This window comes from Corapipo altera, unplaced genomic scaffold (genome assembly GCF_003945725.1).
Source record: "Corapipo altera isolate COAL_440 unplaced genomic scaffold, ASM394572v1 180, whole genome shotgun sequence".
Taxonomy (NCBI): Eukaryota; Metazoa; Chordata; class Aves; order Passeriformes; family Pipridae; genus Corapipo; species Corapipo altera.
This window is the reverse complement of record NW_020884915.1, coordinates 2,467,505-2,479,746: the sequence shown is the minus strand read 5'-3', so window position 1 is coordinate 2,479,746 and position 12,242 is coordinate 2,467,505. Positions and strand designations below refer to the sequence as shown.

Below are 12,242 nucleotides of genomic sequence, written 5' to 3'. Positions count from 1 at the left end.
TATGTATGAAAAGCCTAATTCAGTTTATGTGCCTGCATTCCACCATTAGCTGAGGAAGGTGGAGGAGAGGATTTAGAGAGGGAGGTCTGAGATTTGGTAGAAATAATTTGTTTTAATATATTTTCAATGGCTACCAATTTTATAGCTTCTTGAGATCACGTTTCAGTTGATTTTAGTGTGGTTTATACATACACCTAAAGGTAAGTGTGTGCTTAATGATCTCAGCACTGAATTGGAGGCGAGAAAACCCATTTGTGCTTTACTGAGCCGGCATAAAATATTTGTAAACTATTGATTATACCACAGTGTGGGGAATGGGAAATTCCTCGCTTAACAGCGCTGGAGTCAGCGCTTCTGGGATCCCAGGTCCTTACTGAGGCTGCTGGTTTTAGCAGGATTTAATGTGTCAACTTGTTTCCAGAACAAAGTGTTCATTTACCGGGGCAAGGAGTACGAGCGACGGGAGGACTTCGAGGCGAGGCTGTTGACGCAGTTCCCCAACGCGGAGAAGATGAAGACGACGTCACCGCCGGGCGATGACATCAAAAACTCCTCTGGCCAGTGTATCCTTGGGCTGCACCCTGGATACAGCCGTGTGTCCAACAGCACAGGGCAAGGATTTGTGGACTGAGGGAGCACCCTTGTGGGTGACCCAGGGGTGCTGGGGGGTGGCCAGTTGTCCACAAGTCAGCAGTGCCCTGGCAGCCAGGAGGGCCAACCCTGTCCTGGGTGCATCAGGGACAGCATCACCAGCCGGGCCAGGGAGGGGGTTATCCTGCTCTGCTCTGCCCTGGGGTGGCCTCACCTGGAATATTGGGGTAGTTTGGGGTGACACAATATAAGGAAGATGTTGAGCCATTAGGGAGTGTTCAAAAGATGGCAATGAAGATGGTGAAGGGCCTTGATTTGAAGCTGTGTGAGGACACTGAGGGCACTTGGTGTGTCCAACTGGAGAAGAGGAGACTGAGGGGAGACCTAATTGCAGTTACAACTTCCTTAGGAGGGGCAGGCACTGATCTCTGCTCTGTGGGGACCAGGGACAGGACCCAGGGAATGGCCTGAAGCTGTGTCAGGGCACGTTTAGGTTGGATCTCAGGGAAAATTCTTCCCCCAGAGGGTGGTTGGGCGCTGAACAGGCTCCCCAGGGCAGTGGGCACAGCACCAAGGCTGCCAGAGCTCAAAGAGCATTTGGATGATGCTCTCAGGGACATGGTGTCACCCCTGGGAATGATCCTGTGCAGAGCTAAGGATTGGACTTGATGATCCTTGTGGATCCCTTCCAACTCAGAATAGTCTGTGATTCTGTGTAATACATGAATTTTGTTGTTCTGTCTTTTTTTTTTGTGTTCCTGTTGAGTTGCTTGTTCTATGTAACTTAAATTCACTTTTTACTTCTTAACTCCCAAATTCAGATATTCAGTGCTTTACCGTAAAGCCAAAACTGGATTTACCATCTAAATTTCACAGGCCGGTGTCAGAGCAAATCGTGAGGTGAGTTTGGGGTGGTTTTGTGATTTTATCAGTCTCCTTTATAACAAACTGGTTCTTGTTGTATAATGAATCTGTACAAAGCCAAGGAGGGTGGTAATGGTGAGGACATTTCATGATAATTCTTAATATTGGTAGAGATTCCAGCCAACCCATTGGAAAGCAATCCCATAAGCATTTTATATCTATGCATAAACTTGTTCTAATACTAGAGTTTAGTAGCAATTCCTAAACAGAGAGTGTTTGATTTTCATTGTGCTTTTGGGAGTTGGAACAAGATGGTCTTTAAGGTCCCTCCCAACCCAAACCATTCTGTGATTCCATGATTCTTTTCCTTTTTTCCAGTTTCTACAGGGTGAATGAAGTCCAGCGTTTTGAGTATTCGCGTCCTGTTCGAAAAGGAGAGAAAAACCCAGACAACGAATTTGCGGTAAAAAATATTAAAGAAAACAGACTAAACTTTGGGTTGGATTGTTTATTCTCCTCTATTTTGAGCATCTGAATCATTCACTGCCTTTTGGTTTTTGAAAAATAAATTCTGGGTTTAAAGTGATTATTTTTCCTAGAAGTTCAATTAAACCTATTTGTCATGTTCTGCTTTATACCAATAGGAAAAAAATGGGAAAAGCTGTATTTACAGCTGTTTTGAGAAAGGATTTTAAATTGCTACACCTGAAACAATAGATGTCTCTTGCCAAAACTTCCCTTGCCACGAAGATTCCAGTCAGGGATTTAAAAATCTTCTTTCACTAATACCTTTTTCTTTTTTTTTTTTGTCTTTTTTTACTAAAGCACATGTCTAATGGTCAGTAAAACTCCTTCCCTGTGAGGGTGGTGAGGCCCTGGCCCAGGTTGCCCAGAGAAGCTGTGGCTGCCCCTGGATCCCTGGAAGTGTCCCAGGCCAGATTGGACGGGGCTTGGAGCAACCTGGGCTAGTGGAAGGTGTCCCTGCCCATGGCAGGGGGTGGGACTGGATGGAGCTTTAAGGTCCCTTCCCACCCAGGCAATTCTGGGATTCTGTGAACAATAACAGTCCAGTAAAAACAGTGGATCTTTCCCATAGCTTTCTCCTTTCATAAGAGCAGTTGTTCTCTGCTCAGTCACATCTCAGTTATAAATCAGTGCTGCTACATCTTCCCCACAAGCAGATACCATTTGAAATTCCCCCCTGGCTTTGTAACATCTGTCGTGCGGTGGTTCCTTTTCCTGGTGAGAATGTTTTAAGGCTTTGCTTGAGTTCAGAGCTGTCCATCTGATAACGTGGGGCTTCTGTTCCATTTGCAGAACATGTGGATTGAGAGAACCATCTATGTGACAGCCTATAAATTACCAGGGATTCTGAGGTGGTTTGAAGTCAAATCGGTTTTCATGGTAAGATCAATTCAGCTGTATTGAGATTGCCTAAAAAAATGGGGGTTTTGTAGAGCCAGGGAGCATTTCTGTATCTGTGTGACTGTGCTTGAGTTCTGTGGACAAGGAGGAATTGATGGGACTGTGCCTGGCACCCTAAGGGGAACCTGCTGATTGTTGTCTGAGGGGGACTCAAGGAATGCTTTGCCATTCCTGAGGGAAGGGAATGCAGCCAGCTCTCCTGGGCCTTTAGGGCAAGGGCTGATGAAGTTCTTGAGCACTTTTATAAAGTGTTTGTGGCTCCCAGCAGGCCAGTACAACCCTCTTCATTTTAGGCAACCCGAGGTGGTGTAGGGGAACCCTGCCCCATCCTAATGAATCAAGCTTGAATTTTATAAAAGAGGATTTGGGTATTTTGATTGTCATTTATCCAAAATGTACCATAAATCAAATGCATTGTATGTGTCTGCTTTTCTCACCATTTGTGATTAAAGGTTGTTTTTGTTTCTTCTCCACATTTGGCTAAATATACCCTCAGCAACCTCACAGAGTAACTCCAAATTACTCATTTCTCTGTTCAACCATTTAGACTGTTTAGATAAGACATATCCATTAAACGCCTTTAAGATTAAATTATTCTTACACAGCTGTAATTTTTAAGGAGCAATAAAAACATTGTTACTGCGGTTTTTAAATCTCTCTTGTGAGGCTTATTTTTAAAGGAAAAGAACAATTTGCATATGATTAATTAAAACCTTTTTCATTGCTCCATTGAGGTTATGTTGGACAGTTGTATTTGGATGAACAGAAGTAATGCAGAAAATTACTATGGTATCTATAGTAACAGAATATGAATGTGATGTGTGACAGTAATAGGCAACTGAATAAAACACATTGAATTTTTAATGAATTTTGTAGTTTCAATATAATCCTGATGGAGGAGATTGTGTTTAACCTCTTGATTGCACAAAGTGTTGCTTGGAAAGGCTGGCAAATGTGGTGAAAGTCTCTTTTCCTGACGAGCCCAGAGCAGAGCCTGGCAGGCAGTTTGTGTCCACACACCCCTAACTCTCTGCTTGGCATCCAAATGGGCAGAAATCCTGGGAGATTTGGTGAGTCAGGATTATATGAGTTGCACAGCTGAAAAATGATACCAGAGTGGAACTTCATACTAAGTGGGAAGACAGCTATAGATAACTTTTGACCTCCTCTGGCTTAGTTACTACAAAATGGGTATTGACTTTCTGCGAGATCCCTGTCAGCTAAAAGGCTGGGAGTGGGATCATGAGGTTACATCCCTGTAATGCTAAATTGTGATTATGGATACAGATATTATTGATCTTTTACTAAGCACCAAGATATTCAAGCAGCTTTGCACGTTTCATATTTTATTGATGGAACTGGGATATCTTTAAAGGAAGAGGTGAGATCACATCAAATCAGTGTTGGGAGAACTGAGTAATTTAATAAATGCAGTGTATTATGTTACATAACCCATAGGAACATGCAGAATTGCCTTAAATCTATTGGCTTTTAAAATTTCGTCTGAGTACTTTTACCTAAACCTTTTCAGTCTGTTCATTATCTGCAAGAAATCTGTGGCCCACATTCATTATTCTGTATCTGATTTGGTTTAGCTGGACACAAGTAGTTTTAGGGGAAAAGAATTTGCTGAGGCCAGCCAGTGAATTAGAAAACTGGATTTGGACTCACACTTGGTTTTAAAAAGCACAAATTCTAATCTCTGTTTTGTTTTTATCTTGTAATTTTGTAGTGGTGCAAATGTATCAGGAGAGTATGTAATTCCTGGCCCAGAGTGAGCAAACTACTGGAAGAAAGCTCATAATTTACACATGTAATAAATAGCTTTCAGTAAGTGCCAAAGCCCAGTTTATAGTAGTGGGAAGTGCAATTCTCCATCTGCTTTTAAAAAAGTAGAGGGAGGGTTATAGGAGTAGTAAAAGAAAGGAGAATGAGAGAGAAAGAAAGCCATGATTGCTGCTGCAGAAGAGTCAGAGAAGCTCTGTCAGCTCAATGAGTGCTAATTTCTGTAGATGCTCAAGAGCTTTAAAAGCAATGGTTCATCAACACATTATTGCATAATTACAAACCTATTAATACAAATGACAGAATCCTAAATTTAGCCTGTAATGTGCACAACAGTTCTCGATCTGACACATCTTCAGATGTGGAATATATCTTTACTCTCACAGTCCCAACTTCCCCCGTGGCACATTCAGCTCTGTCCAAGCCTGGACTGCTCCCTGTTCCCAGCAGAAACGTCAGGCTCCTTCCCTGCCTTCCAGAATAATTCACCAGGCAGGCTGCTAAAAATGCTAATTAAAACATCCTTGATGTAATCAACTGGCAGGTGTAAGAGTAACAACTAAAGAGATTTGATTATAAGTGGTTCTCAGAAACAGGGTAAGCAACTGATAGCCAGGTAGAAGCGCTGCTTTGTTTATGTAGCATTTATGTAAATGAGGGTGTAATCAAATATACACTTGCATTTTCCTCACAGGCCTCAATTAACCTTCCTTTTCTCTTCCCACCACATCACCTTTTTAATATAAGCAGGCTGTGTCTTCCAGTGAGGACTGTCTACACTCTGGGTCACTGCAAATTAGTAATTTTTAGCCCGTTCACTAACACTTAAAATATTTTAATTCTGGTTTTTTTTTCAACATGAACAACTGTCGTTCTGAAAGACACAGTTTCTGGGCATAAAAAAAAATAGCTGGAGATCAGTCAATTAAAATAAGCAAGTTTTAGACAGTGTAAGAGCTAATTCACTCCATGAAGACATCTGAGTTCTCTTCATTGAAGTCCAGGCTGTGGGAGAAAGGAAATGTCTCCCTTCAGTTCTCGACATTCTGATGAAGAAAATGTGACCTCGTGGGAATAAGTCCAGCAGATTGCTTAGATGTCATCTCTTCAACATATTAAACTTGATGTCCTTGGAAATACACCAAAATAATCACTGCAAAAATATCTCCTTGATTTTTGAGCTGCTTAGGATTACATTTTCCATCAGAAAATCCACGCTGGAGTTATCATTTCTTTCTTGCTGTTAACGTTAAGCTGGATCTTCTTTGTGCTGCTAAAACTCACCGACCCTTAATCTCTGATGTTCTCCCTAATCCTCCAAAAACCTCACGTGGTTCCTGCCAGAGCCTTTCTGAATGTTGTGCTGGGTTGTAATCCATCCTGCAGCAGCAAAATGCATTTAACTTTCTCCACTGATACTGATCATCACACCAGTTACCTCAGTATAGAGATACCAAATATCTCAATGCCTGAAATCATCCTTTCTGATAATTACTGGTCAAAAATCATAAATCCTGAAATTCCTGAAGTGTTTCTAATTGTGATGGTCTAACGAACAGCCAGTTTAAAACTCTGCTCCTGGGTTAAAACCTTTTGGTTTGATTTTAGGTTGAAATCAGCCCACTGGAAAATGCGATAGAGACCATGCAGTTGACCAATGATAAGATCAATAACATGGTTCAGCAGCACTTAAATGATCCAAACCTGCCCATCAACCCCCTCTCGATGCTGCTCAACGGCATCGTGGATCCTGCAGTCATGGGAGGCTTCACAAACTATGAGAAGGTAAGGGCAGAATTCCCTGTCCTGCAGTGCCTCAGCTGGGCCCCAGCATGGGAAGGGCATGGATCTGTTGGACAATGTCCAGAGGAGACACCAAGATGATCAGAGGGCTGGAGCAGCTCTGCTGTGAAGAAAGCCTGAGAGAGTTGGGATTGTTCAACCTGGAGAAGGGAAGCTTGGGGGTGAACTGACTGTGGCCTTTCAGGAGCTGAAGGCGCAAGAAAGTTGGAGAGAGGGTATTTACAAGGGTCTGGAGTGACAGGAAAAGGGGGAATGGCTTCCCACTGCCACAGAGCAGGGTTAGATGGGATTCTTCCCTGTGAGGGTGGTGAGGCCCTGGCACAGGTTGCCCAGAGAAGCTGTGACTGCCCCATCCCTGGAAGTGTCCAAGGCCAGGTTGGATGGGGCTTGGAGCAACCTGGGACAGTGGAAGGTGTCCCTGCCCATGGCAGGGGGTGGAACTGGATGCACTTTAAGGTCCCTTCGAATCCAGACCATTATGGGATTCTGTGATTCCCTAATTTTCACTTTGGAGCTGTTACTGCTATTTTGCAGAACTTTTGGGCCCATTCATTTATCTTTGCTGGTTTTCGTTCTTCTGGCAGCAGATGTTGATCCATTTTCTGAAATTACTGCCCCTTTCTTTCCATTTAATAGGCTTTCTTTACTGAAAAATACATACATGAGCATCCAGAAGATCACGACAAGATTGAGAAGCTGAAGGATCTCATCGCTTGGCAGGTAAAAAATCTGAAGTCAGGTTGGTCAGGGCCAACTGCTGTGGAAAGGCAGCTTACTGTCACTTTGAGAAAATCCAGACCTTAAACTCCTCACCCTGGATGCGCTTCTTTGCCATTTAAATCCACCTTGGAACTTGAGCTAAAGTGCATCTTTTCAAATATGCCATCATTTCTCATTTGATAAACCTGCAAGGAACAAATATGATCAGCCTCTTTTTCTTAAATTCCTTTTTTTTTTTTAATAACCATAATACAGTGAAAATCTCCCATCTGTATCAAATGAAAAAACATTTTTCAGGGCAAACGAGACAATCCAGTTTTGTTCCATAGTCACATACTGGACATTTTCCAGTGGTCTCAGGATAATTTTATGATAAGTAAAAAAATACCAATATGATTGGAAATGTTTTTTCCCACAGAAGAAGAAAGTGAATCATTGTCTTTTTATATTCAATTTGGTCTTTATAACAAAGGGAATAATTTACATTCCTGTAGGTTTCAATCTTAGAGGTGATAGAACCAAAGCTACAGAATTCAAAAACAAAATATCCTCTGAAGGCCATAAAACTATCAGTGAATAAAAACTCTTTTGGTCTGAAAAAAAAAAAAATGCATTTATTAATTTATTTTCTTGTGAGCTTTTACAGAAGATTAGATTTTTATGGGCTTTAAATTTTCTAGAGGAAAATAATTTGGTCCCAAAAGACTGACTTGGTATCAGCTCTCTGAGAGTGATACTTCAAATGAATTTACAAACACACTTTTCCTCAGCAAAGATGCACTTTGGTGGCATTTGTGTATTAAAATAATATTGCAATTTGAAAATATATATGGCAGCTAATCACATTGAATTTGAATTATCCAGTGCTTTTAAATACATGGTTTCCCATCAGTTTTGTAGTTGCAAAACAATAGGAACCAGAAAAATAGAGAGAAGGGATCAAAAATCATTTTTATATCTGAAAATTCTTGTCACTAAAAGCCCTTTCCATGCTTTTAAATGTTTGATATACATTTGAGGTATCCTCAAATTTAAACTTCCTCTCACAGTATTTCAGTTTTCAGCACACAGGGTTGGATTTGACTCCCAGGTATTGGCTGTTGTTGGGAGAGGGAGGTGTGTGGAAGCTTTGGAAGGGAGGCAGGGGCTGAATTCATCACAGGCTGACAGTGATTGAAAGCAAAAATGAGTTTTCATTTTTCACTAATGTGGAGCTTGGAGTTTGTAATCACACAGAGATTTTCTCAGTGCTGTATAAATCAATCTGGAGATATGAAATAGTAGGAGCCTGACAATCCCATTATCAGCTGACCACTTAAATTTAATTTTTTACTATGCCCTTACCTCTTTCTCCATCGAGCTGTGGAATTCATGCTCTTCAGGATATTATCCTCTTATAAGTCCTGTGAACTTTTAATGCACATTTTGGTTCTGTCTATTATTAATCCAGATAAATACCATTAGAAAAATACCATTTTCATCCACCTTGGTGCTTTTCCAACTTAGGAAAAACTGTTCCTATGCAACTGCACCACATCAAGCTGATCTTTTATTTTAACATGAGGATAATGAAATGATTGATTGAAATTAAGGTAGTGAAATGAATGATTGATGACATTTAGCTAATGTATTTACAGCACAGCAAAACATCAAAATACCATGGCACATAAAAATCTTGTGCTGCTGCTGCAGAGCTGAAAGAACTGCTGCATACCAAAAATGTTTTAATGATCATATTTTATGATATTTCATATTATGAAAGATTGTCTTTTAAGATTAATAATTCAAATCGATGTAGAGTTTTCATTCTTTTCAGCCAAGCAGATCAAGATTTTTTAAAAAGGAAAAAAAAATCGGGGAATAATTTAAAGTTGCAGTGGAGCTTGATAAAATTTTAACATCAGGAAACAGGAGAGTTATGAAATAAATAAGTGCTGTCTTGAGCACGTTTCCTCTCTTATTCACCTCATTCATTTCTAGCTCTGCTGCTTCTACCACTTTTGCATTCACCTCTCCAAAGGTGAGAGACACCAGCCCTTTCTCCAAAGAGAATAAAATTGGCAATATCATGAATGTGGCAAAATTATCTCTCTGTCTTTATTGAAGATTCATAGTGGTTTAAAATTCCATGTCGCTCATCTCCACATTTCCCTGTGTTAATACCTGGAAAGGCGTGTTGGAAGATGTTGGAAGAATTCTGAAGTAGGTAGAAGGTGGTGAAGCAGAAATGGTAAAACAGTCAGAAGGTTCTTCCTGCACTTGATAATTGTTTCAAGGATTAAGTGATCTTGGACAGGGAGACCAAATATCCCAAATCAGCAGGCTCTCAGTTGTTCTGTAGCAAAGCCATGGAAATTTTATTAAATTTCAGGTTCTGTTAAGGAATAGATTTTCTTCTTTTTCTTCTTTGTCTTCTTTGGCTTCTTCTTCTTCTTGTTCTTGTTCTGCTGCTGCTGCTGCTTTTTGTTCATCTTCGTCATCTTTTTCTTCTTCTTTGGCTTCATCTCCTTCATCATCTTTGTCTTCTCTTTTGTCTCCTTCTCTTTTCTCCATTCTTCTTCTTCTCTCTTCTCCTTTCTCCTTCTTCTACATGTTTTTTTCCTCCTACAAATATTGTCATTTTGTTCATGTCGCTTGATTTTCCAAATTGGAGGTGGCTCACCCCTGGGACAGGCTCCTTAGAGCATTTTCTCCTCATAAAAATGATCCCAGAGCTGAAACTTCAGACCCCACCTGTGCTTTGCCTCGGTAATTCCATTTTTTTAAAAAAGGTTCCATTTAAAAGGTCAACAGGTTCTTTGAAATGAATGAGCCAAGTGACCACTTACCACTGCAAAAGAGGAGGGTCACAGTGTGGCCTGATAATTATGAAAATTTAGAAATTCATTTACTTACTCAGAGCAAGGGAACTTTCTGAAATTAATGTTTATTTTTTATCGAGTTCAAATCCATGTGGCTCTAAGTAAAGTGACTATGTTAAAAAAAGCGCCATTATTCTTCCTTCTCTTTGTAGTCCATTTAAATAGAGCCAAATCCCAGAGAATCGTCTCGATAAGGTTCCTTGAGTTTGTTCATCTGTAATTCATCTGTGTATTTATTATTCTCCTTACTAATAAAGCTGTTCCCTCTGATTGCTGCTCAGTCTTATTAGAAAAATCTGGGTTTAATCAGTATTATGATTTAATTATAAATTATTAAGGAGAAGCCTCTTAGCTTGATTGCTGCAGAGAATATCTAAGTTAGAATCAGAGCACTGTGTGGGCTGGAATGGACCTGGAAGAGGAAATATTTTTCCTGAGCGGGAGGTAGAAAACTCTATTGGTGTGTCTGCATAGCTGTGGGAATGAAAATATCTCTCTTAAAACATTTCCAGAGGTCAGCTACACCTCCACACTTTGAACTAATTATATAATCCTGGGCTGGCGTGGATATTTTGTGACAGAAACCTTGAAGATAAATTATTATTTTCAGTTACAGAAGAAATTAATGTAATTTTTTTCCTCTTGTTTTCTTCCCATAGAACATAAAATAATTTTTATAAGGAGAACTATATAGATAGAAAACTGTATGTTTTATTAATCAGTATTGCTCTGCAATATAGATCTGGCCAAGGATGTAGCTCATCTGCAGGTTTAGAAGTAGCTTTTATTAAAGAAAACTTACAACTATTTTCCTCTTTAAGGTTTTATTCTCATGAAACGGGGAAAAGATTTGATTTTATTGACCCAGTGTGACACTCATCATTCCTCAATTTGCTATTTTATAGTGTAGAATGTATAGGAGGTTGGGAATAGGACATCACAGGAGGGTTTGTGCTGTCTGGTAAATCCAGCTGGGCCTCCAGCATGGGATTTCTGGGGAGAACTAGGGGTGTATTAAATGTAAAGGACTTTGATTAACAGAGAGGATGGGAAATCATGAATAACGGATTTTTAGATCTTTTTTATTGTGTTGTGTCTCATACAATGAATGCTGATAATTACTATGATGATAATATAATCCTTCTTATTGTCATTTTAATATTATTTTTATATTTAATATAATTTTTATCTTTATGCTTGTCATTATTTATTTTTTTTTACAGTTTTTACTGTTGTTATTGCTATTATTATTGCAATTATTACTACTTCAATTATTATTCCATGAGATCTTTTACTCCCATGTGGGAGTCCTGCCCTAACGCTTCCCTTGGGAGGGACTGGGCAGGGTGAAGCAGCCAAACTCTGCTTTCCAGATCCCATTCCTGGCAGAAGGCATCCGGATCCACGGGGAGAAGGTGACAGAGGCCCTGAGGCCATTTCATGAGAGGATGGAGGCTTGTTTCAGGCAGCTGAAGGACAAGGTGGAGAAGCAGTATGGGGTCCGTGCTGTGGTGAGTACCTCCTGGCTTCATCTTCCCTTAATATGTGGAATTCCTTTAAATGACAACCAGTTGTGTATTCCTGTGCCATAACTCCCACTGGTTAAAAAAACCATGTTGATAAAGCGTTGCCTGGTTGTTCTCAGTGGTCATCAAATTATGAAATACTGAGAGGTGATAAGAGATGTAGAAAAAGCTTTGGGGCTTCCATTTCTGAGCGTGGGAACGATTTCTAAATTGCCTGACTCTGTTCCTTAAAAGTCAAGGCAATTCTTCAATTTTGAAGGATTTGGGTTACAAAAATACAGTAAAAAATTACCACTTAACATGATTCTTCGAGAGCTGAATGTCACCTTTCCATAGATGTGATTCCCTTAGGGATGGGAGGGCTGTGCAATCAATATGTCCTCTGGCATCACCCTAAATGTGGGCAGGCATTAAACAATAACTCCTACTTAATGAGCTTTAGAAGGACTCAAATTCATGCTTTTCTCACTCCAACAAACTGTTTTCAGTTGCTGCTTCATCTTCAAGGTGCAACCAGAATTCGATGGTGTTTCCAGTGGGGGTTTGTTCTGCTTTTGAGCGTTACCCAAGGTGGAGGAAGGCCAAAAGCCAGCAAACAGCTTTGTAATTGAGAATAGAATTGATAATTCAGCCAAAAGCCACATGGACTGGGTGGTATTGGAAGATC

The 12,242-nt window shown here is 40.2% G+C and overlaps 1 protein-coding gene across 2 annotated transcripts in view; it reads left to right on the top strand.

Annotated features, from left to right (window-relative positions):
* DOCK1 (dedicator of cytokinesis 1) overlaps nt 1-12,242 on the top strand; it is a 280,476-nt gene that overhangs the window by 243,010 nt on the left and 25,224 nt on the right. For both annotated transcript variants that reach the window (XM_027655183.1, XM_027655182.1), the window contains exons 41-47: nt 422-563; nt 1,413-1,491; nt 1,834-1,918; nt 2,773-2,859; nt 6,274-6,450; nt 7,105-7,188; nt 11,423-11,560. In XM_027655183.1, coding sequence (XP_027510984.1) covers nt 422-563; nt 1,413-1,491; nt 1,834-1,918; nt 2,773-2,859; nt 6,274-6,450; nt 7,105-7,188; nt 11,423-11,560 — 792 coding nt within the window. The remainder of the gene's footprint in view (nt 1-421; nt 564-1,412; nt 1,492-1,833; nt 1,919-2,772; nt 2,860-6,273; nt 6,451-7,104; nt 7,189-11,422; nt 11,561-12,242) is intronic.